The following is a 27,783-nucleotide window of genomic DNA, read 5'->3' as shown; positions in this document are numbered from 1 at the left end:
GACTTTGTGTGCAGGGCTAGCATAGCAGGGTTGGACTTGGAAGCTGGTGTTGTGAAACATTGTTTCTGATAAGGAGGCCTCTGGTCAGGCTTTTACCATCACTGCCTAATACCCTTTTTGTTAATCCTGCCTCTGCTTAAATCCCCCCATTCCCACCATTGGGTTTTGTTTGCTAAGAACCCTGGGGGATTCACCTTCTTCAGGGCAGGTCATAGGGAACACAATTTGCAAATGGAGAAAGTGAGGCCAATCCTCTAAAGAAGAGTCAGGGCAGAAGAAAGCCAGCACTCCCTGAGTCCTCAGAGACCCTGAGACAGGCATTAAATCTGAACTTTCCACTCCATGACCTAATAGATTTCTCATTGTTGTTTGAGCTAGATTGAGGTGGTTTCAGTCACTTGCAACTACAAGAGTTCTGGCAAACACAAATGAAGGTAAATTAATATTATGTTTCAGGAGTCTCAAAAATGTTCATCTCCTTTGACACAGTAATCTTTTAAAAAATATTCTTTGGAACCAATTGAAAATGTTGGAGAACAAAACCAAAATGGTTGGTCAGATTGGGCAAATGATGACATAAGAACTGTTTGAAGATACTAATACCCAGAAAGTATAGAGGCACTTGCTGACAATTCTGTGCTCACCTTTTTCATACCATTTGCGTTTCGTTTTAAAGATGTTATCATTGCTGCTTTAGTTTTATTCTGCCCTTTTGTATAGCTTGTCCTTTGTCCTTTTCCTGGAGTTCTGGGAAACTGCCTTTTGAGGCTCAAAATTGGCATAAATTGTAAGTGCATGTAAACGTTTATTTGCTTTTCACACCAAATTGCAGCTGAGCATCAGAGGTCTGAAGTGCCCTAAGCAGGGCCAGTTGCAGAACACTATACATAATCTGGATATGTTCATGTTCAAATGTGATTCTTTAGGCTGCAGTCTGACCTTGAGTCCTCTGACCCAAGCCTGGCAAACTAATTACAATGGCTCGGGCAAGAGGCAGGGAAGCTTGGTATAATACAAAATGCTTGGACTGAGAGTCTGGAAACCTGGAGTTTGGTCCTTGCTTACGTTCATTGGCAAACTGTATGACCTTGGCAAGTCCATTCTTCTTATTAAGCCTTATATTGCACATTTGTACAATAAGGCATTGGACCAGATGGTTTAAAAAAAAATTTTTTTTATGATGCTTTTCAGCTCTCAGCACCTGTGTTTTATGATTCCTTATCAGGTGGCATGTTAAAAGAAAAGTTTGCAATGAGTTTGATTTAGGACTTCCTTTGATGTAATACGCAGCCCAGATTCTGCCAGGCCTCAGGCAGAGTCATGGGAAGAATTTGCTGCGATGAGTTCTCACTGGAGAGAAACCTGTACCTAGATCTCCCCAGTCAAGCCTCCTGCACAAACTCCCCTAGGAGTTTGAATTCTGCTTCCAGCTGGAGGTAGCCAGAGAGGTGGGCTGGGTCAACTGGACTATCCTAGTGATTCGGCCTTACAGGGTTCCACTTCGTGGTAAGTAGATGATATGATTTAGTAAGGAGGAAATTGAGGCTCTGAGAGCTCCAGTGACAGCCAGTAAGTGAAAGCCAAATTCAAACATAGACTTTCAGTTTTAACTCCTGTGGTTTCCCCTCTGCCTGATGACATTCTATAGAGGAACAGTACTCAAGGGAACGAACGGTGAAGTGCACAGAGAGGGAGACGTTAGGTGGATTCCCACCTTGCTTAATTTTAACACGACAGTATGGTGGCCTTTGAACATCAGCTTTGTCCAAATCCAGCTTCTCTTGCTCTCTCCATGTGACCTAGAGCAAGTTGATTTTTCCGAGCCCCTGTCTTCTTAACTGTAAAATGGGGATGAAGATAAGAGTACGTGCCTCATAAAGAGGCTTTGAGAGATCAATGGAATTGCTTAACATGGTGAGTTTTCAGTAAGGTTAATGATATGTAAAGAGTTCAACTTGCAGGGAGTTCTGCTGTTTCTGTTTCCAAATTTACTGTTAAATCCGTCTACTCCTCCCCGTCACTGCTGCTATCTTAGTCCAGGCCAACTCATCCAGAAGACCAGAATTCATCTTCTACTTCTATTCTTGGTCTCCCCAAATTCATTTCCAGGAGCCAAAGTGATATTTTGGACTGAAAATCAGGTGAGGTCACTCCATGGTTTAATCTTTCTTGTTGCCTCTAGGATCTAACCCCATCTAGTTACCATGGTTTCTTGGTCCCTCCTCTGCAGCTATTAACCTCACTGCTGATAATTCTCAGCCATTTGGGTCTTCCTCTAGTTTCTGGAACTGGAACTCTCTGGAAACCACCCTCAGGAAAGAGGCTCAAGATGTTTTCCCTCGCTGGAACTCAATTCTCTCTTCTTCTCAGGGCTACTTCGGCTCATCCTTCAGGTATCAGCATAAATGCTTCCCTAAGAGAGACTTTCTTTGACTACCCTGATCGGAGATCTTCTCTTTGCTCTCCATTTTATATTTTTGTGTATAGTTTATTCAACAGACACTTAACCACAGTTTCAGTTCCCGCTGTGGTAGCTGGCTTCAGAAGACATCTTTATTGACTCTTCCCTATATGTTGCTCCCACTGCCCTAAATGTCCTCAGATTATCTATGTGTGTTCCATTCTCTTCTCAGGGTCTGCTTCTGGGGGAACTAAGACCACGGATGTTTTTGTTCTTTTTATTTATCCCAATACAGTGTACCTTATGTATCTACCTTGTTTATGGTCGTATCCTGGTGTCTAGTGCACAGTGGGAACTTAATAAAAAAATTTGTGTAATGAGTGAATGGCAGTGGTTCTTATCCTTGAAATGCAGAATTTCTTCCTTTCACTGACTTTAGTTTATCCTGGTAGCCTGCATGCACAAACGGAATGTGTACTCTCTAGAACATAAAGAAGAAAAGATATTTTTTCCCTATAATCCTTCCAAGAGTAACGTTGTTGTTTTTAGCAAGGTTTCTTATGGCTAGAGGCTCTTTACAGGGAAAGGGTCCCAAGAGAGATTCTCTTAGGAGTATGAAACTTTTTTCTGGGGAGACCTGAAATCCCAGCATGGAGTACTTCAGATGCTTTAAGGGACAAGGTCCTGTTAGGCTTATTTGTGAGTGGTTTAAAAAGAAAGCAACTGGGCCTTGGATAGGTGCTCTGAATGGAAAAGATGGATACCTATGCAGAGAGTGGCAATGATACTACTAAATAATTACAAAAACATTAACACATGATAATGCACTTATGGGTCAGTCCTGGAGTAGGACAGTTAGTCCTCAGAACCAATGTATGTGGTAGGTTATATGTTATTGAGGGTCAGGGAGATTAACTGACTTACCCAAAGGTATATGGCTAACAAGGGATCTGAAACCACCAATTCTGACTTTAGAGTTCCTACTTTTAACTATTCCACAATCTTGCTCCTTGAGTCAAGTAGTCTTAAAACTAGCTCATTTAGTGAACCTAGTGAAGTACTTCAGCACAGAGAAAACAAGATTAACTAAGATACTAAAATAGATGTAGCCATCTTGACTTGCCTTTAGCAAGTTGTAAATTCCCATCAAAGAGGGGGCAGATGTGTTTTGTGTGGCTCAGTGTCAGGAAGAGTGCTCTAATATTGCTATTCAATATTAGAGGAAAGAGAGTGTGGCCAGACCCTGGAGATATAAATGCACTACTGTATGGGTCTCCCTCTGGGAAGTTCAAGAGAGGATTCAGGTTTTGGGCAGGAATTGGCTCACTTCGAGGACATTCAAATTCTCTTTCAGACACAAGATTCTAGAATATGAAGGAATTGGAAGACTCACACAATACCTGCATGTGTGTTTTGTTCCATGCGTTTTGGAGTGCTGAGATTTAAACTATTTACATGACTTAAGAGAAATTCACACATTTTTTACTTAATGCCACATTAAGTAAAAAAGATCTGGGCTATGCATATTCTTTGCAAAAGAGAAAATGTGTTGCAAGATGAATCTACATAATGTGGTGGTCAAGAACATAGGCTTGGCCCCAGTTCATGTGGGTAGCTCTGGCTAAGCTACCCACTTCTCCTGAACCTCAGTTTTCTTATCTGTAAGAAGGTGTTCCTCTGTGGATTGGTTTTTGCAGCCCTTGAAAATGGTAATGGCTCAAAAGTAGGAATAATTTTTCTGATAACCGTTAAATTTACATTTTTTTAAAAAAACATAAATGCAAATACTTTGGTATCCTCTGCACATTCCATAAAACATGAAGAGGACAAATTTCACATTTGGGATGGAAATTTGAGACTCAGAGAATTTGAGACTTTTTTCCTGTAACTGTAGTAATTGCTAAGATTTATTAAGCACTAAGATACACTTCATGTCACAATGTTAGTTTTCAGTTAGACAGGATTTCAGACTCTTCCACACCTAAAATGAACCATTTTGCCTATCCAGATGACAGGTTTCCATAGGAATGTAACATAAATATTTTGTTCTGTTTATATATCAGGAAAAGCAGACCATTTCTGGACCAGAGCTTGTCATAGCTCCTGATAAAATATCTCCCCCAAATATTCCTTCCTTGCACATTTTTTTTTTCCTGATTGGCTTCCTTCTCTATTCTCCTTCCTTCCACTCTGGTTTTTGTTCCTAAGTCTAGATCTTTTGTTTATCTTTTCTGTCTTTCCCCTTCTTGACCCTTTTACTCAGTTTCCCCCTGCTTTGTCTTCCTCTGTATAAATTTTTACATCTGAAATACTTGGCCTTCTGACCAAGCTATACCTAATTAAGACATAGGTATCATTAACACGGAGCTGGATTTGCTGAGATGAAATCATGCTCCGAAGCTTATCAACAACATTAGAATGGCAATGTGGGTACCAACAGGAACCAACCAGCAACGGCAGATAGCACAGGGCTCCACAGAGTTCCAGGAAAACACCACACTGCTTGTGATCACCTGGACTGATCTGGTCAGAGCCCAGTCCTTGGATTCAGGCAGCTCTGGTTCAAGTCCTGGCTCTGCCTCTTCTGAGCAGTTTTCTCATCTGTAGAATGGGAAAGTACCACAGACCTCCAAGGATCGTTGGGAGGATTAAAGGAAAACATGTTTATTTTTCACAGTGCCTGGCACAGGGTATGTGCTACGTGATAGTAGTAGTTATTCAGGTGATGATTAACAACTACATCCACCTCCTTTCTGGCTTCTTTCTTTTCCTGGTTCCTCCCTCCTCGGCCAAGTATCAGAATAAGCACTCCATTGGACTAGGTTTGCTCCATTCTTCAGGTCTTGGGAGAGCAACCAGAATGGAGGACAGTATCGAAGCCAGGACATGTCTCAACCACAAAGTTTAATGGTTGTGAAAAAAAAAATACTCATCTTTTAAAGGCTCCGGAATACAAAAACAAGGCAATAAAAAGAAATGTGTTAGTTGTAAATTTTTTTCTTCCTAATGCAAAGGGAAGTAAGCGATTAAAAAAAATACTTTTTTTTTCTGTTAAAAGATAGCCTCCTTTTTATAATCTTTCGAGTGGAAGAGAACATTGCTGTCACCTTGTATTTCTCTCTCATCTTACCCTTCCTTCCTTTAAGCATGTAGCCAATCTACTTGGATTTCTTTCATTCATGGGAATTTTCAACAGAAATATTTGGAATCTGGATTTACCTCTTTTGCTTCTCCAAAGTGGGGAAAGGAAGTTTTCTCCTTTGCCCTTCCATTTCTCTGTCATTCCTGTTTATTAAGCAAAAGTTCCAAATAAGATTTACTGTCACCTTGCCTTTCTCATACACAGGCAGCTTGTTAGATAAATACCCTTCATGAACACAGCCCTGCAGAGTTCTATTCCTGCTCTGTGCTCAGTGATTCTTTCACATTGCCTTGGCAACCAATTAAAATACTTTTATGTGTGCGGCGATATCATTCTTAATTCTGCAACACCCAGGGCGGCTGCTCACAGACGCCTTTGGCCTGCCAGCGGGTCGGAGTTCTCCTTGCAGTCTGGCACCATTCTGGTTTGACTTCTGTTTTCACCTCCCAATTACTTCTGAATCCCCTGCAAGCACCAGCATGCCATTCCTAACACACCGGGCCTTCAGTAAAAAAACTCCCTTATCTGCAAGACAGAGGCGGGTAAGGATCCCGGGGACGAAATGGCCCGCACACCTCTTTTCCTCTGGCCTCAGGGGAAGACACGAGGAACTCTTCAGCCTTGAAGTTGGTGAACTGGCTGCAGTTTCTTGCAATATGGCAAACATTAGACACTCTATAATTAAATACTTGGTGCTAGTTGCATTTCAGACACTGTACTAAGTAGAGAGGACAGGACTGCTCCTTATTCTTGGAGAGTATATTCCAGGAGGAAGAGACAGGAACAGATGGTAATGTGCTACCTGACAACGTACTGCAGAGACTGGAGGGTAGCACCAGGCTCCTGGGAACCCGAGGAGGAATCTAAGGCTGATCTGGGATATGATGATGTCTGTCTTCCAGAGGAACGGAGGCCATCCCAAGACTTGGGAATGGGTTGCTGTCAGCTACCTGGAGCAGTTTCTTGATGAGGGAGATGATCTATTTTTACTTTCTCTAACACTGGCAGTTTGGCTAATGCCCTTTAGCTCAGGTGGCCTGTTTCAAGTACCCCGGCATTATTTGCTTTATTTCCCCTGTCTGCAGACTGAAGTTTTCCTATTAGCCTTTCAGGTAAGGGTATCAACAAATGATCCAAGTTCTCCCACCTCTGTCTTTTGACCTTGCATGCTGTGCATATGAATGGCACCCCAAAGGCATATTTTCCAAAGCTTGGCCTCATCACTCAATGTGCATGTCTCTCAGTGTATTTGTAGGTTTGCAGTCCTCAGCATCATGGGTTTCTATTAATGCCTAGATGATTAGGAAGCAGACCATGTGTATTTTTTTTAAATGCAACCTCAATAACCTCACTGACTGCTCCCACAAATACAGGGCTGCTAAAATTTGATCTGTAATCGTATTCTCCTATTTTATCAATATTGACACTGATTGAGAATACACCTCTGACCTGTAGAGATACCAGTGGCACTCATCACAGTGCTCTGCACCTAGAGTTAAATGAGTCTGTAGGTAGAAGTAGTTAGCCCAGTAAATGACACACAGTAAGTCCTTCTGTACATCTGCTCTATTGGTAGAGTGGACCAGTCCTTCCACTGTGCTGTCAACACACTGTAAATATTTTTAACATTTATTAACTGCATCATGATGATTAGTTTACATGGCTATCTTTCTCAAAAAGCAATGAGCTTTTTGAGAACAAGGATCATGTCTCACTTTTATTTTCTACTGGAGCCTGAGCAAAAGGCTTTATTCATCAAAGGCATCCTATACATATCTTTTGAATGAATGAGACTTGGGAAATACTAAAAATCATGCCTACATTTATCATCACTGAGCTTATGTATCAGGCCTTGTGCAAGATAATTCCTATGAGAATTAATTTATGCTTCAAATAACGCCATGATTATCATTATATCCATGCCTACAGCACAGGGACATAGCAGTCAAATATGGTAAATGTGATAGCACTTTAAAAGACAAACCTACCTGGATGAGTATAAGCTGATAGTTAACCTTACTAGGAGCTAATTGTGCTAAACACTTTAGAGATATCATTTCATTAAATCCTCCCAATAATCCTGTGTGAGCCTTACTATTTCTTCTGTGTGTGTGTGTGTGTGTGTGTGTGTGTGTGTGTGTGTGTGTATGTGAGAGAGAGAGAGAGAGAGAGGGATGTAGGGAGGCACTGAGGACTGAACCCAGGGCCTTGCACATGCTAGGCAGGCACCTACACTGAGTTATATCCCCAGTCCTTTATTTTTAGACAGAGTCTAGCTAACTTTCCCAGACTGACCTTGAACTTGCATTCCTCCTGCCTCAGATTCCTGAGTAGCTGGGATTATGGCATGTGCCACCATATTTGACACTATTTCCATTTTATCTCAATGACACTCAGCATCACTAGGTAAGTTACCCAGAAGTATACAGCCAGTACACATACATACTGAGCCTTTCTTCTGAATCATAATGTTATTTTGCTTACTTATCTCATTGGAAGTCTAATCAAAAGAAGCAGAAAATTGGAATACATATTTTAAAGTGATACTAAAGCACCTAATCCACTTATTCAGAAAGAATATATATACCAGGTGCTGAGGAGAATGGAGAGGTATTGGTTGAGAATTTGAACTTGGAAAGATGAACAAGTTCTGCAGGTGGATAGGATGATGGTTGCACAACCAGGTGAATGTATTTAATGACACTAAACTATAACTTAGAAAAGGCTAAAATGGTAGATTTTATACTGGGTAATTTTACCACAATAAAAAGTTAATTGCTGAATAAATGATAAAGTCTTGGCAGCATGAGAAGAACAGATATTGTGTACCTACCTAAAATGCTGCCTTCCCCTCAAAGGAGGAGCCAGATCAGTTCAGCTCATAACTCAGTGACAAATTCTTTTAGATTTTTAGGTTTCCCTGTGACTAGCTGTCAATTAACTCATGACAAGATGTTCCTCTTAAGATCAAGGCAGCACATGGAATTTGTGGTGTATGACGCAGGAATTCAGCCATATACAGAATGGTATTTCCTACATTCTGTTAGCAATTCATGAACTCAGTGATTTTTGAACCTGACCCACTGTGTTTTCCAGAGAGTGACGTTTGTCACCCAAAAAGGTAGTTAATGAGGTGATTCACATCAAAAGTATTTCAGTTTCCACACACTCTCTGCCTAATGTACTGTGCTGCTCATTGCCCACATAGCTCTGAAAAGGCTTGATTGATGAAGGTCTCATTTCTGCACCCGCCAGGAGCTATTTCATGATTCCATAAAGTCTATCACAGTCTTGGATGTATTTATTTCTTTACTCTTCCATTTAGGACCTGTTTTGGGATTCCTAATGTGGGCTAGGTGCTCTGAGCACAGTTTTGAAAGATAAATTGGTGCCTGGAAAAAGACGGAAGAAACCACAGAGATCTAAAATGAACTCTACTTTTTGAATCCTGAAGTCTGAGCCCAGGAGCATCCCTGATATGAGCTTTCTAGAGCATGTCTGGCACACAGCAGGCATAGAGGGACAATTTGTTGAGAACTCTCCCTTCTGAGCAGTGTTCTGGAGCACTGTGACACTGGGGGCTAATGTAGACCCCAAATGCAGGAAGCTGCTGGTGGGGAAGGGCCTGCCTTGACTTTCCTTGCCTGTGTCCGTCTCTTCCTTTGGATGCTCCGGCATATACACTAGGTTATGGGGCAACCTGACCACTTCATGGCTCTGCCTGCCAATAACATGGAGGCTTCTCTTCTGTTACCTGGGAAGCTCAGTCACACACTTGAAGCAGAGATACCTCATTTGGCTGCAATTAATCCACCAAGTTGCTGTAGATACAGCTGATGGGCTTCATGATGTCATGTAACCAGTTTGGCCTGATGGTCGTTGGAGAAACTTTGGAGAAACAGAGAGTGACTGACATGGATCTTCCTCATGTTATCTAGTCACCCTGATAAGAAGGCAGATATCCAGTCACCCTGTCTCTTCTCCATCTGTTTCTTTCTCAGTCGTCTCTAACTTCCATTCTAATTCAGCATACCCTGCTCTGCCTTGTCTCACCTAGCACCCACATGTCCAGAATAGACCCTGCCCTTCAATCCCTTCGCCACATCCTTCCCAACCCTTACAACATATATTTTTTAAAAAAATTTTTACTGACCAAGCTTCATTTCCCTCAAACTGAGCCAGCTCATTATCTAACACTCTCACATATCAAAATTTCTGGAATCTAAGACTTTTTTGTCTTAATTGAATTTGTTGAGTTATAATTTTATATACAAAAATGCACCCATTTTAAGTGTATGGTTTATTGAATTATGACAAATCTACTTGCTACCACAAAAACCATGTCCATTATCCACCTGTCACTGTAGTTTCTAGTTTTGCCTTTTCTAGAATTTTATATGCAGGGAATGAGGCAGTATGTGTAGCCTTTTTATAAGTAAGACATAATTGTTTTTTCACATCTCAATACTTCTAAGATTGGATGTATCTTAGAGTGGGTACCTAACTTGGTAGTGTTTCCTTTCCCCCTAAGAACTATACTAAACAGATGATACAACTTATAATAGATAATATCTTACAATCACTATCAGTACTTCTGGTACTGACTGACTAGCTTGTTTATCAACCAGTCTGGGTTGGACAGTCAGCCCCAGGGAAGGTGATATCTTACCTTTGCTGTGTAGATTCTTGTAGTACCTATAGCTAGAAACTGGTAGGAACTAAATAAACATGGCAGAAGATGGTGATAGTGAGTTTAAGAGTAGTCTGAGAATATCTTTTGCATTATCACTGAGCATATAAAGTCTGAGACAGCATTTCCCAAATTTTGTTCCATGGACAATTACTAAAGTACTAACAAAAGGGAGGAAAGAGGGATGCCAACATCATTGAAGTTTAAGAAATTTTTTTTCTTCATCTCCCACTTAGAGATTTCCAATGCATTGGAGAAAGAGCATGCTGAATATTAAAAAGTCCTGAAACATTTTGAGAAACAAATATTTAGCTTTCTTTTAATTTCTGGTTTATTTGACCCTGGAACTTTGTGAAACATCCACTCAGGATTTATAGAATGCACGTTATGAAAGGCTGGTCTGAGGTAAAAGCATAAATAAAAAGAAGGGGAAAGAAAGAGATAAGTAATTGAATAGAGTTGTACTTGAGCTGTGTGACCAAAGCCAAGGTGAGGGCACCTGGAATGGGTCCAGGAGGATGCTCTTCACGAGTCATGGGCTGAGCACTCACTTTCCCTCTCTCCAAAATCTCTTTCTAGTGTGAAGGGACATGTGGGCAGGCAACCTTTCCTAAGAGGAAAGGAAAACAACATAGAACCATGCACTGGCTAATCTCTTAGGTGACATGCCTCCAGTGCACGTGGCGGATAATTGAGGTTGAGTAAGGAAAACCTTGTGCCCCACCCATCTGCCTCAATACCTAGGCCGTTCCACAGGGAGTGAGCTGTCGTGTTTGGCCAGACACCTTTAACCAATGAGAACACCGAAGCAGGTAATAGACTATTTGGCTTACTAAAGCAGGGAGGAGCCCTCCTGCAAGAATTACCCTGATCATCTAAATGGTGACAACTTCCTTCCCAGAAACTGCAATGGCCCAATGAACATGGAGATGAAAAGAAATCAGAGGAGGCCAGGTGAAAATCAGGCAGGGACCAGAAGAAATGTACAAGGTTTTTTGTTTTTGTTTTTGTTTTTTTTTTCCCTTTTCTTAATATTATTTTTCAAGTTATCATAGAAAAAATTTTTTTTGTTGTATCTTACTTTGACTCTTAATACATATACAGACTCATTTACCTAGACCATAGTTAGGATGCAGAACAGTTTCATCACCCATAGAACTCCCTCATGCTGCTGTTGGGAACAGATCCTCCGCCAACACATAACCCTGGACAACCACTGTTGTATTTAATTTTTTAATGGGGACCCCTGAATATATGTGTGTGAATGTGCGTGTGCGCATGCGCACAGGCAGCAAAAATACCAATGGCAGCAGACTTTCTCCTCTCATTACTTTTTTTTTTTTTTTTTTGAGGGAGGTACCAGGGATTGAACTCAGGGGCACTCAACCACTGAGCCACATCTCCAGCCCTTTTTTTAGTATTTTATTTAGAGACAGAGTCTCACTGAGTTGCTTAGCGCCTCACCGTTGCTGAGGCTGGCTTCAAACTTGCAATCCTCCTTCCCCAGCCTCCAGAGCTGCTGGGATTACAGGCGTGTGCCGTTGGGCTGGAGACTCATTAATCTTGTGTTATTTTCTGTTGATAACATTTATTAGTGCCTATTATGTACTGGGCACTTGCACTAAGTTCTTTATGTACATTATCTCTTTTTAACTTCAAAATAGCCTTTATATATATGTATATATGTCTAATTATTATCTTCATTTTACAAATATGGAAACTGAGGATCAGAAAGTTAAGTGACTTGCTTAAGGCCTCACAGCTAACAGATGATCGAACCCCATCGCAAATTCATCTTCATTTGACCATAATTTCCTACTTAACATTTACAGTTAGCAATAAAAGGAAGGGGATTGTAATAGGAAAGTGGTGCATTGAGAGACTGGCAGTGCCAATTGGGGCCATATGGTTTTCAAAAACGTTTGCATATGTGTGTGAAGCTGGAGATTCATCTGGTCTTCTGACTTTTCACCTCAGCCTCTACCTATCTGTCTTTTTCCATCTGCCACATATGGTCTTTGCTGTCCCAGGTAGCACCTGCCTGCTGTTTTCAGGGGCCTGGGATGATTTTAATCCCCTTGCAAATTTAGCGAAAAAACGACTCTGTGTTACAGCTTTATCTCTGAACTCATTTGAGACCCAGAAAAGGGGTTTGCCCACCTTCTGGTGTCTACCCAGACTCAATTTGCTAAAGTGCTTTCTGACCTCATTTTCTCTTTCCAGTTGCTTGCAACACCAGCTGAAAAAGTTTCTAGGACAAAGCCACCTGGTCTGTGTGCTGGTGGTGGCAGGTGTGTTCTCGCTGATATGGGGTGAGTAAGACAGGAATGTGTGTGATTGGCACGATTCTTAACAATTAGGGAGAATGTCCAGCCCTGCAAGACCCAGGGTGGTAACATTTGTGTTGGGAAATAAAGTGAGAGGCAGAGGAAAAGAAAAGACAGAAAGTTTATGAAGAATCAGTGATGTGAGGAAAGGCTTTAATCTTGCCCTTTGTATGGTTTTCCCCTGAACTGGATATTTGAGGAAGTGAGTGAGTTAGGGAGTTTTCTCCTAGAATCCACTCATAGCACCTGAAGGGTTCTGGAAGTAAAGCTGCAAAGTCAGGGCATTCTGGGCAGAATCGCTTATCTGAAATATGGCCACAGATCATTCGGGGGTAAATGAAACAAGCCAGAAATCAGAGTGCCAAGGATCATCTTGGGTGGTGCTTGATTAATAAAGGGTGAAAGAAGGACTGTAACGCAGATTAGAAAGTGTTGAGTAATTTCCATCTCAATCACAGCTAACATTTATTGAACACTTAATATGAGCAAATGGACACACTAAGAACTAATGGACGTGAATCATCTCATTTCTTCTTCAAACAACCCTCTGAGGTAGGTACTACTATTATCTTCAATTTACAGACAGAGAATTGGAGGCCCAGAAGTTTAAGTGACACATCTAAAGCATACAACTATAGAGGGGAAGAATCAGAATTTGAATTTTGACATTTCTCAAACCTAAGCCTGTAAATTCTTAACTTCTCTGCTTTACTGCCTGTCCTAATTCGGAAGTGTTATTAAAGTGTAACAGAGTGAGGAGGAAAAGCGATCAGCTATTCAGGAACTCATAATCTTTTCGAAGGTTTGCAAAGTTCTTCTGGCTCGACCGTCTTATGGGGAGGAATAAGAACTGGTGGGATTAGCCCTATGAGGGTCCTCCACTGCCTGTTGATCTTACTTGTTGGTTTGAAATAATTGCATGCTGTAAAAACCTGCAGCCATTTCTCAAGTTTTCTTTTTACACAATCAGCTTAGGAGGGATTTAGACATGTAGGCACAATGGGCCAATTTTTTCTCTCTCTTGGGCTGGCACCATGAGGTGTGACTCTATTGGTTCCACCCTAGCATTCTGGCTGGCACAGGATGCATCAGAACTCTTTGAGCCAACAAAAAGATCTTGATGAGCTTGTTTTTCAGATGAGCCTAGGTGAGCAGAACAGACATTGGGTTTAAAAAGCTCATGCATAAAATGTTAAATGACTTTGTTCAGAGTGCCAGTTCATTGGTGAGTCTTTTGAAAGAGATATTTTACCAAATGGTACCCTGTGACAACAGGTTATTTATGCCCTCTTAGGGGCGAACTTTATACTTAGTATTATCCTGGCCTGGACTCATCAGAGACTCAAGTTTAATAATAATACCTGTTACACTGTCCTGCAAAGGTTATCACTCCTTCTGTGCTTTGTAGAATGTTTTATGCACACAGGGCACAATAAACAGTCAATAATAATATTTACTATGATAATGATCATCCAAACGCCTTTCATCTAAGTCTCTCAAAGTGCTTTGCAAACACTAATTAGTTAAGCTTCACAGTGGCTCTCTGTTTTTACCATACATTTTCCCATTTTACAGAATTTTAAATTGAGACCCAGAAACTTAAGTGGCTTGTCCAAAGACTTACAGCAAGGTTAAATTAATGTTAATGATGATGCTTTGCATCTACTCAGCCAATGTTCTCTAAGGTGATACAGTATGTTGCAAAGATAATTTTCATACTATCCTGGAGGGAGGTGTGCAGCAAGTATTGCTAGCTGTTGACTAGGTTGGGTTAACTGAGGCAAAGGGGGCGAGTAACTCAGGAGAATTTGACTGAGGTTTACAAGTCCAATCCTGTGACTCGAAGCAGAGGGTGGCATCCAGGAACTTTTCAGTTCTCTTAAGGGAAGGATACATGGTTGCTTTCACACTCACAGGAAAGATAGTTATATTTCTGGGAGTCCGACAGGTTGCAGAGCCACATTTATGTTTAGGAATGGGTTTGTTCATGTCCTTACTGAGCGAGGCAAAAGGGATAAGATGAGCAGTTCAAGAGAGAGCAGCTCAGAGAATGAAGGAAACAAGGGTGGTGGGGAGGCTGCCAGCTCTGCCCTTTCACAGGACATCTTCACTAACTAGGTCCTGCCCCAAGCAAGAGCCCTTCAAGGCTTGGTTCTGTTTCAGCCTTATGACAGGCCTTGGTCCAGAGTGGCTTGGAGGGCACTGGCACCTTAGTCTGAGGTTACAAGTCCCTGCAGAACAGTGCCAAGGACATCCCGTATCTTGATGGCTTTCTCTTATGTATAATCAGCTCTCGTCTTAATCCCCTGTGCCAGAAGGGCCCCGTGAATCCTGAGAGCTGTGCACCTACTCATTACTACCATTTCTTAGCAACACAGCCACACACAAAAAGATGAAAACCTGAAGAAAGTATGTGAAGTTGATAAGGGACTTGCTTCCTCCCAGTCTGGCAACTTGTCCTTAGTGAGTATTGACACTCCTGAAAGGCAAGTCAGACTTTCGCAAGGAGGGGGAGGGACAGGTTGCTGGACCTTAAGAATTCAAGGGAAGATTTGCAGACCCAGAGATAGAGCCCTTTTCTCTATAAACAAGGCATGTTTGAGAAAAATTTGCTCCCCTCCCCCACTTTGCCTTTGCAGGCCTCTGGATTCTGATTGATGACTAGACCAGGGCTAATGGAGACTTAGAGAGGAGTGCCAAGCCCTTTTCTGGAATGTGTTCACATACACACACACACACAACAGCAATAAAATCTGCTGTGAAGAAATCACAACAAAGTCCAGCTTCTCCCCGCTCTCATTTCTGAATGTTCACATACACCCCTACCACATGTGTGGCTTAAAGGTACAGTGAACTGGAGAAGGGCTAAGCTTTTGGAGGGAAAATTTCAGAAAACTGTTCCAAATGTATAAGCTCTTCTCCTATGTGAGGAAGTCCTGTGCACACCCCCGCAACATACTACTATTTGTCAGAGAGCAGTTTTGGGACCCTTCTTCCAGTATTAAAGCTTGTTTTAGGCAAGACTTCAGGGAATGCAGCTTTGGTTTTCTAAGCATGCCAACAATCTAAGCCACAGCCTCTGTGTCCACTTTGGCACACTGACTCCAGGGGTGACAGTGCAAATAATCCTTCTGGACCCACAAGGACCATGTCCTTCTCTTGAGACATTCCCTTACATAGCATCCCACAACAAGGCTCACTGCCAGGTCAGATAAGGTTCTTGGGGTGTGTTTGCAGAGCTGGACAAAGGAATTTGCATTATCTAGACACAAAAAGCATTATTGGATAATCTCCTCTGTGGTTTCACAGGGTCTGTTGTTTTTCTATTGCAGCCCCTGACGCGTATTTTTTTGCGTGTTTTATTCGTTTTGTAAAGTGAGACACATCTGCAGGGCTTCTACACACATCTGTTGAATTTCACAGCCCAATCTTCTCTATCAGTCAGTCCACCCACATAGACGCTTCACTCTCAAATGATCTGGGGTGTCAAGTATCTTGATAGCTTCAAACAGATTATGAATGAGCAATGTCATAATAGAGCTTTATGACTAGGAATGGGAAGACAGATTTGGGTAAAATTCAAACAATATCTGACATTTGGAAACTTTTTAGAGATCTCAAAAACAACCAGCAGTTGGATTTGTTTTCTCTCTTTTTCTCACCCTCTGGGCATTTCTCATGCACAGGTTTGGACTCGGAGCGGCAGAAGTGAAAGGCCCAAAATATAATCTAAAAGGGGTTCCTTATTCTGATAGCTGTAAACAAGAAGTAAGGAGAATTTAGAAAACTTTGGAAGTTTTAAGGAATTCTCAGATGGATTAGGTAGGTTCTGGATTCCCTCATGTCTCAGCAAAATGATAATTGTTCACGGAAACTTATCTCTAGGGAATTAATGGTGGCATTCCAAATGTAACTAAGAGAGGATTATCCCTGGCTCCGTATATACACACACAACCTCCAAGTGGACATGATATTAACAATTAAGATCTTTCTTACCCCGTCCATGTGGATTCTGATACTGGGCACAGGCCGGAAAGGGCTGGCCTGCAGACCTCTGGGGCTGGTCCTGCTTCTTCTGCCGTCCTGTGAGGTTAGCATGCCCAGCTTGCGGAAGGAGCCCACTCTCCCGGAGCTCTGCCCTGAACGCACGCCATCCAGAAGACGCACCAGCAGCAGGTTGGCCGGCAGCGCCTCGATGCTGCAAAACACCAGGGTCCTGCATTCTGGACACCTCAGCTCCTTGTGGGCCTTGAAAATCCTCTGTAGACATGGTTTGCAGAAGGTGTGCTGGCAAGGAAGGACTTTGGCTGTGACGTCGAGCTTTTCAAAACACACAGGACACTCCAGAAGATCAAGTAACGTCAAATCATCCATTTTATTTTAAAACTCCAGCCCCGACCTGAAGGAGTAGGGTCCACATCGTAGGGGCACTTGAGCCAAGTTGGCAGAGCAGGGACTCTTGAGAGCGTCAGAATTCCTGCCTGTTTAAAAAGGAAAGGAGGGAAAAAAATGTGACTGCTCTGAGAGGTATATCCCACCTACATGGAGGCAGTGTCTCATAAGGCACTTTGCAAGTACTCTGTTCCGGAACCCAAGTTTCATATGAGTCATTCTGATTCAGTGCTAGCAGGTATAAAACTCCACTGGTGCCTGCTGCAAGAATCAGAGGGAACATTCAGCACAGCAACTGACTGCTCCTTGCCTCTGTGCGTTGGAGAACAGGGAGAGAAAACTTGAGTTGCCCAAGGGGTTAGTCCTGCGCCTCTACCATCCAGGGCAGGAAGGGGTCTTTTACCCCTGCCTGGTTTGGAAGCTCTGGAACAGTCAAATCTTAATTCTCAAATCAGAGCCCGGTCAGATTGTAATTTCTGCGACACTATCTATCAATAACTCCGTCTTTCCCTAGATTTAAGTTTGTGTGTTGTCTGCATCACGTGCAGATAAGTTTAAGTAGGTAAGTTTCTATGAAACCCGTGCAGATGTAGAATCACGTCCTTCACAATCTATCTTCCTCCGCTATTTTGTCCTGGAAATATACAAGAAAAACTACTACAAACTAATGTGCAAGAATTGTTTTGCGTTAAGTACAGGCTAGGGTACTTGGAAGCGCTCCCCCACCCCCCCGCACCTCCCCCGTCCCCCACCCCCCCAGCGCCTGATTGTCTTAGCCTCAGACACAATCTTCCTCCCACAAGGTAAAGTCGTGCAGCCTGTTTAGTTACTTCAACAATTGTTCTCAGTTTCAGCGGAAGCAGATAGGAATTCTGGATTGTGGTCACAACCTGTAAAAACCAAGAAGCAGCAGCATGTGCAGGTAGGGTGTGTGTGTGTGTGTGTGGTCCGAAAACAATCCTGGTTTCAGAAACAGTTTCCTTTTGGATATCTGAAACCAAGGCTCCAGTTTAGAAAAGTCTCCTGGGACGAAGACAGCTGTTCCTCCGCGTGCCAAGGCTTGGGCGAGCGCCGCAGCCGGGAGGTTTGGCAGGAGGGTGGCCCCGCGTAAGCAGGGCAGACACGACCGGCGCGGATGAGAGATGGCGCCTCGCCTTCCCAGGACTCTTCTCCAAAGATGTTAGCGCGCGAAGCGGGCGGGCGGGGAGGCGCGGGGGCCACTAACCTTGTGCCTCTAACCTCGGAGGAGTTCTGCTCAGCCGGTCTCCGCTCCGCTGCTGCGCGCCCTCCAGCTGGCTTCCCTTCCCCAAGTGCGCGGCTGCCACGGCTTTCAAAACTTTTAACAACTCAGAGTCCTACTCACTTCAAGGAATCGCCTTACCCGGCCCTGTTAACGCTTTCGCCGCCAGGCTGCTGCCTATCAGCTACGCTCTGCTGCTCATCTTTCTTTTATGTCTCAATTTTATGAGTCAATTTCTGGGGAAGGATTATCAGAAGCAAAATAGAAGCCTTCCCAGAAAGCCAAGTATTGACAAAGTTTGTATTTTCATTTTCCCTATTGTCTTTCCTATCCAAGAAGTCGAAACCTGCTCAGTTATAAAGATGCCAAGATGATCTTGTTTATTTAAGCCTTTGTAAGTTTTTCCTGAGAAGTTCAGACATTAATGGCAGCTACGATAAAAAGGATTAGCCAGATACATAGGAAAGACTGCTCCTTAAAGACCACGGCCAGTCCCTGAAGTTAGAAATAAGAGGGACTTCAGTGACCTTTGACTCAATCTCTTTAATTTAAAAAGAAAAAAAAGTAAGTGTACAATACACATATTTGAAATCAAAATACAGAAGTTTTTTTTCTTTCTTTTTTAACTAAGGAAAAGCAATTGTCCCAGTTCTTCTCCTGCCCTCTACCCACTGTAGTCTTTTCATATCCCAGATAAGGTCTTATACTTCCATTTTTGATTTGTCAATAGTGCATCTCATGCAAAGTTACAGAGGATTCCAATTGAGTAAATAAATAATAATAAAGTTACCTAACACAGGGATAGCCTTATCTGTGTCAAGCACTGTTCTAAATACCTTACCTGAATTCACCTGCTTAACCCTTTTAACAACCTAAGGATACATTAAACTCTTTACCTTCACTCTCCAGTCGAGGAAACCAAGACACAGAGAGAGAACTCATCCCCAGAGTCACCACAGCTAGCAGAAGGTGGTCTGTGCTCTTAACTGCTGTGATAGAATGATATAACTTCAGAGGAGAAGAGATGGTTCAAGGAAGCTAAACGTCATTTAGGATGGCAAGAAGTCAAAATATAATGACCAAAATTGACCAATCAACTCTTGCCAATGAGGCATCTCTGCCCAGAGAGATCAAGAGATTCTTTGAAGTTGTCTTGTGAGTTAAGGACAGAAATGGGGCTAAAAACTGATTGTCTTTGTTTTTAAATATTTTTTATTATAAAATTAACACATTCGGAGTACATAGTGTGTAAACGGCCAAAAATTATAAATAAAAATAATCCATAAACCACAATCTAGAAATATACATTATTAATATTTCTGTGGGTCTGTTTTGTCTTTTTTCCTGAGTATATACATTCATACATTTTTTAATAAAATTGGGATCAAACAATATTTTTCTAAGTGTTTTCTTGAGATATAATTGATATACTGTGCAATTCACTCATTTGAAGTGTATAGCTCTATGTTTTGGTTTTTTTTTTATTGGTTGTTCACAACATTACAAAGCTCTTGACATATCATATTTCAAAAATATATTTTCTGTTTCAAAATAAGTACCCATTTCTTTATTATTTGGAAAATACTCAGAGAGGTATGAGAAAAATCTTAAGAAGGGACCAAGAGGCCTGAAAACACTATTGTGCTTTTCTTATCTTTCAAAGTTCTTTCATGTCATCTCTGAAAAATCAAACATACATAAAGCTCAAAACAAGGGGGAACTTTGGGAAGGAGTGAATGAAATTATCTGTCTTCTGGCTACGGAGTCCTAACTTTCATGTCAATTTCAGACATAATTTTTAACTTATTTTTTAAACTCCCCTTTGAACTTCAAAAACATCCCATCCTGCTTACACCTGTAATCCCAGCTGCTGAGGCAGGAGGATCGCAAGTTTGAGGCAAGCCTAAGCAACTTAGTGAGACCCCCATCTAAAAATTAAAACAAAACAAAACAAAACAAAACAAAAAGGGCTGAGGATATATCTCAGTTATAAAGCTCCTCTGAGTTCAATCCTTAGTACCCAAAAAGGAAAAAAAAAAATCTCATCCCATTTCACTTTCCTGTATCCTTCAGTTAATTCCCACTCTTGGTTCTGTGCCCATAAGCACATCTCTTATTGTTTGAGGCTTTGTCTTCTCCTTACTGTTTCCCACTTAGTAAAGCTGCTGTCCTCTGTGAGCATCCCTGCAGTCCCCTCAGCCCCAGAAAGGGCCACTCAATGCTAGAACTTCTGCTGCTGGAGTTGCCAACATCCTTTCTCCTTCCTTCTCTTATTCTTAAACATACTCTATCTCCCTGATATTCCACATCTATACTTACATGCACACGCATGCTTCCATAATGATGCACACACACATAATCTTAATAACAGTAACATATATCAAATACTAGCTGCATAGCCCAACTGCTAAGACTTTATTTTTTTCTTCTTCTCAAATCTATTTTATTTATTTATTTTAATTAGGTATATATGACATTTTGATTCATTGTACATAATTGCAGTACAACTATTCATTTCTCTGATTATACTGATATAGCATTGCACCATATGTGCAGTCAAACGTGTACCTAGGATAATAATGTCCAACTCATTCCACCATCTTTCCTGGCCCCATACCTCTTCCCCTCTTTTCCCTCCCTTTTGCCCAATCAAAATTCCTCCATTTTCCCCATGCCCACCCACCTATTATGGGTCAGCATCCACTTATCTGAGAGAACATTCGGTCTTTGGTTTTTTGGAATTGGCTTACTTCACTCAGCAAGATATTCTCCAACTCCATGCATTTACCTGCAAGTGCCATAATTTTATTCTCTTTTAATGCTGAGTAATATTCCATTGTGTATATATGTTACAGCTTCTTTATCCATTCATCTGTTGAAGGGCATCTAGGTTGCTTCCACAGTTTAGTTATTGTGAAAAAAGCTGCAATAAACATTGATGTGGCTGCATTACTATAGTAAGCTGATTTTAAGTCCTTTGGATATAGTGGGATAGCTGGGTCAAATGGAGGTTCCATTCCAAGTTTTCCAAGGAATCTCCATACTGCTTTCCATTTTGGTTGCACCAATTTGCAGTCCCACCAGCAATCTAAGAGTGTGCCTTTTCCCCCATATCCTCACCAACACTTATTGTTGTTTGTATTCTTGATAACTGCCATTCTGACTGGTGTGAGATGAAATCTTGGAGTAGTTTTGACTCCAAGATTGCATTTCTCGAATTACTAGAGTTGCTGAACATTTTTTTAATATATATTTGTTGATTGATTGTGTCTGTTCAGCTCCTTAGCCCATTTATTGATTGAGTTATTTGTGTTTTGTTGTTAAGTTTTTTGAGTTCTTTATATATCCTGGAGATTAGTGCCATATCTGACGTGCATGTGGTGAAATTTTGCTACCAAAATGTAGGCTCTCTGTTTACCTCATTGATTGTTCTTTTGCTGAGAAGAAGCTTTTTAGTTTGAGTCTATCCCATTTATTAATTCTTGATTTTATTTCTTTCACTTTAGGAGTCTTGTTAAGGAAGTCAGGGCCTAATCTAACATGAAGAAAATTTGGGCCCATTTTTTCCTCTCTTAGGTACAGGGTCTGTGGTCTAATTACAGGTCCCTGACCCACTTTGAGTTGAATTTTGTGCATGGTGAGAGATAAGGGTTTAGTTTCATTTTACTACATATGGATTTTCAGTTCTCCCAGTACCATTTGTTGAAGAGGCTATCAATGTATGCTTTTAGTGCCTTTGTCTAGTATGAGATAAATGTATTTATGTGGATTTGTCTCTGTGTCTTCTATTCCATACCATTGATCTACATGTTTATTTTGGTGCCAATACCATGCCATTTTTGTAGTATAAACTATAGCTTTGTAGTATACTTTAAGTTCAGGTAGTAAGACTTGAAACAGATTATCTTATCGAATCCTCCCTAGCATCCCATAACTTCCCTAGGGTTTCAAATCTTGTGAGCTCAGATTGGTCTAATCCCAGGACTGGGTTTCCTTAATGTGATTGCTTCTCATATTATAAAGTCATATATATGCTATAAGTACATCTGTGATTGCTTCTCATATTATAAAGTCATATGTATGCCATAAGTACCTCTACATAGTTTCACTATATACATCCATACTTTCATACATAAATCTGCCGTATACACACCAACTGATCCAAGGGCCAATCCAAGACAAGTTGATAAAGTCAAAAAAAGAGAATTGGGCTCCTCTGACCTGTCCATCCATAGTCTATCCAACTTAATGGCTCCTTCAAGCCCCTGCATGATCAGTAGTCTCAAAAATCTTCAAACTCTTCTATCTCTTAGAAAATCCAATCAAACTAGCTCAGTCCCAGGAAAGCAGGATAAATCCCGTGAGTTGCTCTTTCCTAGGATACTTGGCAATTGGAAATTCAGACCGATAAAATTGTGATGGGAGAATTTTGGGCACTAGTGAAGGACAGAAAATTTACACCGAAAGGGAGAAGGGTTCTTTTAGTGCCTCTCAAATCACACCTGTAGGTGGTCCCCAGTACCACCCACATATGAGGATAGTCTTGAGAAAACATTTTCTTTTGAAGTTTAGGAGAAGGAGGAGAGTTTTAAATGGGTATTACACCCCAGCTTAGCTGAATGCTAACTTGGCATCAAACTAGACAAATGTTTAGTCCTTAAAAATAAAAAGATGAACTCCACATGCTGTGCCAGACCCCAGGACCCCCCCGTACCCACCCTGCCAATACTTCTATACATATTTGTACAGTTATGCAGTAGTTACAGGCTGCATTCTTTGTTTCTTTCTCTTTCTTTCTTTTTGAAATAACTTCTGTTTTATTTTGGAGGTACAAACCTAAGGCATTAGGAAAGAGAAAAAGGAAATGAGGCAGGGAAGATGGAAGGTAACACAAGACAATGCATTTCCAAGCTGGACACTGCTTCATGACAAGCCTTGAGGAGGCCCAGCAGGTGTGTACACTGGCTACTTGGGAATCTCCCCATTGGCTGTTCTGTTAGGGAAGAGCAGTGCCTTGGAGCAATTCATGGAAGAGAGAGAAGAAGGCAGAATTGATCTGCATGTGTCTCTCTTACCTTCCCCTTTCCATTAGTCGAAATTTTACCCCGTGAGCATGAAATGCCCCATACTTCAAGATTGCTGGGACTATATGGATGCTGGACCCCATGCCCTGTGGTGGACATTCCATCTAAGTCTGGTAAGCGAAGACAGAAACTCTGGGCATATGGATGGTGAGTACCAAAGAGAATCTGATGCAATACATAGGACATGTCCAACACAGGCCAGTACTGTCTTTCTCATTTTCCAGAAGAGGAAATGAGGTGTAGTGACCAAAGAGCCTTCCTAAGGTCACCTGGCTCCTGAGTGGAAAGTTCAAGATTGGAACATAGTCTGGCTCTGGAAACTAAAAGACCAAACCTTATATTTTATGTAGCAGGCAAAGGAGAGTCACTAAAAGGTTTCAAGCTGCAGAGTGACACGAGATAGAGAGCTTTGAGATAAACCTCTCAATCTCTACTGTGCTCCGTCTTCCCATTGGGCTAAATGGCAAAAGTAGGTGTCCCCAGAGAGGCCAGGGCATCCAAGTGTTTGAGAAAACTGATGAAGTCCAGAGCTTCATCTGGGCTTTGGCATTGCCTCTTAGACTTTATCTTCAATTAAATCAAAGAGACAGTTGATTGGAGGAAGGAAAGATCTGGATAGAAAGTCAAGATGAGAGGAAGGAGAGATGAACCTAAAGACCAGGAGCAAGAGGACCATCTCTCTGTCCTGTGTTGGCCTGTGAGTCTGGGGATCCTGGTAACCGTTGATGAATCCTTTGGTGTTGGTGGAGATGGCCAGATTTCACGAACTGTCAGACACATCGACCACATCTGTGTGGGGGATATCTGGTGTTCATCAGAAGGGAAAAAAGACCACACCCAGCCTTCCCTATTGCATCTGTACAGCTTCTCACTTCATTTGCAGTGTGTCTGGGTACCTCAGCAGACACCAACAGGGTCCTTGACATCTCTGTGACTCTAGAAAAGTGTGACTGTCTGATGGGCCATGGTTCAGGGAGATGTGCACTCCATTATTTCTACAAGACAGAGATATATCCAATATGGAGATTGATATTGTTATTGTCTATTGTACTCAGAGAGTCTGACAAAGGCTCCAATAAATAAGTTTTTTTTTCTCCCTGTCTTTTCCACTGACTTGCTAACTGTCTTTGATTCCTAGACTACACATACCTCTCCCTGAGAAGTTGCCTGGAACACTTGGACCCTCAGCCCCCAACACAGGTTCTAATGCCCACTGAATGCTAATCCCAGGCTGCAGTCTTTCGTAACACTGTGTGATATTTATGAGCTTCTGATGCTTCTGTTTACATGTTGATTTATGTAAAAAAAAAAAAAAAAGCAATTCTGATCATATCGTACCTCTATTCAAAATCCTTCAGGAAGCTGGGCATGGTGGCCCACCCCTGTAATCCCAGCAACTTGGGAGGCTGAGGCAGGTGAATTGCAAATTCAAGCCCATCCGCAGCAATTTAGCAAGACCCTGTCTACAGATAAAAAATAAAAAGGGCTGGGATGTGGCCCAGGGGTTAGGCATCCCTGGGTTCAATCCCTGGTACCAGAAACAGACAAACAACAACCCCCCCCCCCCACTGAAACTCTTCAGTAGGTTCCTGTTGACCATAGGATAAAAATGTAAAATTTTTTCTGACCTATTCGCCCCTGTATGTCTTGAAGTATCTGCCTCAACCTGCACTTCATCCTCCCCTCACTCCCATTCCAGATGTGCTGGCTTCTCTTCATTCTCAGGACGGTTTTGCTGCCATAGGATATTTGTTCATGCTCTTCTTCCTGCTTCCAACACACGTCCTAATAACTGTTTTATTTTCAACTCTTCTTAAGTACCCTTTTCTTCCTCCCTTTGCCTTTTTTACCCTTTTCTCTGCAAATCTGGGCTTAAATGTCTCTTCCTCAGGGAAGACCTCCTTGATTTTTCAGGAGTAAGAAGTTTGTCATCTCACCCTTCTCCTTATTGACAGTTATCACTAATGTAATTCAATAACTTATAATCTTTTATGTAATGCCCGACTCTCCAAACGGATTGTAGGAGAGCACGGCACTTATGTGTCTTGTCATTGTTCTGTCTGCATATCTAACACTGTGACTGGCATGTGGTGAATCTCGATAAGTATTCCTTGAATGTGCTTATGAATGCATGAATGGTGTTCTTAAATATTTGAGTGTGGGCAGATGTATATCAAACTGTTAGTAGTGGTTTTATAGTTTTGGTGCCGCTTTGAATGTCCTCAGCTCCACCTCTAACATAAGGTAAGTTTTACCAAATTTGGGTCTCTCCTCAAAACCCTGCCATGAACTAAAAAGTGTGTGGATTATCATTGGGAACTTGCTCAGAGGTGCTTGACCCAGAGCTGTGGATCATCTTTGACTGATGGGCTGTGTGTGAATAAATGCTCCTTTTCATCCTTTGGGATGGTCCTGAGATTTCATAAGGCTCCTTAGAAGATCCCATGATGAGCACCACTTGCTCATAAGGTACTGACAGAATAACTCATCCTTGGATTAGCTCTCCCTCAGCCCCTGTTTCACAAACCCATCCCTAACTCCTGCTCCCAAATTACCTTCAAGGAAGCCTACTCTAAATTACAAAACAAACCTGCAGATAACTTTTGTAGATCAAATTATTTATTGGAATTATAACTTTACAGATTCAGTGTTTTCAATTGACTGGCTCTCAGCCTTTGACTTCTCAGGATCTCTGCTGTAAAGCTAACCATTTGTAATCCAATCCTTAAGTTCCTTAAGGGTCCCTCCTAGGAGGTCAGGTGGTTGGAAATATGAAGTGTGAGGGCTGCTTGTTTGTCTCTCTGACTCTCACTACATTCTTGGTGGAGGCCATGGTCTCTACTTCTTGCTCTCTTCCTTTAGTACCTAGTATGGACCTGGGTGAATGTTTTAATATGTAAATAAAGCTCTGTTATCTGCCGACATGAGTTGACTTTGCCCATGTGACTTGATTTTCTAGTGATACAAGGAAACCTTTGGAACTATTCAAGGACTGGGACAAAGGGAGTGGGCATCTTTCCAACAGTGGAAATGAAGGAAGGCAGAACAGCAGGGGGTGGACGGCTGTGGGACATCCTGCCTTTGAAAGATGCAGTCCTGGAATGAAGTTAATTGTGAGTTTTCCTCTGCAATCAGGAGGATGTTTGCAGGCAAGGAGTGGACCAGAGGGTGCTCCTCTGCAAACAACAGCCCTAGAGTAAAGTGATCCAAACTGGTGCTGAGGACAAAGAGCCAGGGTACATTTTCTGGGGAGGACTTATGGTCCTTAAGTTTAATGAGAAACAGTTTGAACCAGCAATCAAGAGCATGACTTTGGAGTCCAATAGAACCCATCTAAATTCCAGCTCTGACAGTTAACAGATCAGCTGGGCAAATTCTCCATTCCACTCTCTCTCTCTGATTCCTCATGTATAAGACGAGGTTATTAAGAGCACCTATTTCACTGGGTTGTTCAGAGGAGTCAAATGTGGTGATGCATACAATAAATGCTTAATAGATACAGGATTCATCTCTTTTTTTTTTCTTTTTGGTAAGCAGATCTCATAAAAGAACCAGGATCCAGAGGGTTCTCACTCTAACCCCTATAAAACCTGAGGAAGAACACGCAGGTACATGTGGTTAGTTCTTTATCCACCGGAAAACTCTTAACACAATGTATCCTTAATCCATCTTTATGTCTTTTTTCCATAATCACATACTTTTAAAGAATAGCAACTCATTTTCCTAATTGAAATAACTTATTTTAAAAGGAAATTTAAAAAAAACCACTTCTGTAAATGAGAAACCAGTTTCACTTGCTGCAGTTTGAAGGTGAAGGTAAATACATGTTTGATTAAAGTAATAGAAAACCATTGAATTCCAGTCAAATGCTATTGTCTTCCTAGACTTAAACTTGAGGCCTGAGCAATTTGTGTTAAAAAGGGAGAATTAGCAAGAGTTAGAGAGGCATTAAAGACTAGCCCTAAACCTAAGATTTCTTTTTAGCACAATCATAAGAGGAAGGACAAGGGAACAACTTTCCCACTCTGATCCAGTTATTCACTTTTTGTCCTGGGTATCCCAGGCTTTGGAGAAACTATGCTCCAGTGTATCATAAAGAATCAAGAAGACAGAAACATTCTTTTTTTTTTTTTGTATCACAAACAGTGATTTTATCCACCTTCAAACCTGGTGAAAGATTCTTGCATTCTTGATTTTCAGTTGAGAAAATAATCTATGACATATATTTGTATTATTTTTCCTACAGGAGATTAGAAAGCCATTCTAAAGGCAGCTTTGTGAGAAGAGGAAGTAGGTTCTGTTATAGAAAATAATTTGGTGAAACCCAAGTAAAGCCTGTAGTCTAGTTAATTGTATTGTGCCAATGTTAGTTTTTTTGTTTTTATAATATATTATAGTTATATAAGATGAAGCTAGGTGAAGGGTACAAGGGACTTCTTTGTACCTTTTTTTTTTGCAAATATTATGAGTCTATAATTATTTCAAAGTAAAAATATATATATAAAAA

General features: G+C 41.5%; 1 protein-coding gene and 1 long non-coding RNA gene across 2 annotated transcripts in view; one reads left to right on the top strand and one right to left on the bottom strand.

Moving 5' to 3' along the window:
• The window catches only part of Sh3rf2 (SH3 domain containing ring finger 2), a 132,118-nt gene extending 113,794 nt beyond the window's left edge, over positions 1-18,324 (bottom strand). The window contains exons 1-2 of the mRNA XM_013358173.4: positions 18,178-18,324; positions 16,557-17,041 (exon numbers count right to left, since the gene is read on the bottom strand). Coding sequence (XP_013213627.2) covers positions 16,557-16,934 — 378 coding nt within the window. The 5' untranslated portion in view covers positions 16,935-17,041; positions 18,178-18,324. The remainder of the gene's footprint in view (positions 1-16,556; positions 17,042-18,177) is intronic.
• LOC144377213 (uncharacterized) lies at positions 17,745-19,485 on the top strand. The gene is made up of 2 exons (XR_013437962.1): positions 17,745-17,874; positions 19,102-19,485. It is a non-coding gene; the product is annotated as an uncharacterized LOC144377213 (long non-coding RNA).
• The last annotated feature ends 8,298 nt before the right edge of the window (positions 19,486-27,783 follow it).

The sequence above is a fragment of the Ictidomys tridecemlineatus genome, chromosome 1 (assembly GCF_052094955.1).
Source record: "Ictidomys tridecemlineatus isolate mIctTri1 chromosome 1, mIctTri1.hap1, whole genome shotgun sequence".
NCBI lineage: Eukaryota > Metazoa > Chordata > Mammalia > Rodentia > Sciuridae > Ictidomys > Ictidomys tridecemlineatus.
The sequence above is the reverse complement of the archived record's forward strand: the minus strand, read 5'-3'. Positions and strand labels throughout refer to the sequence as shown.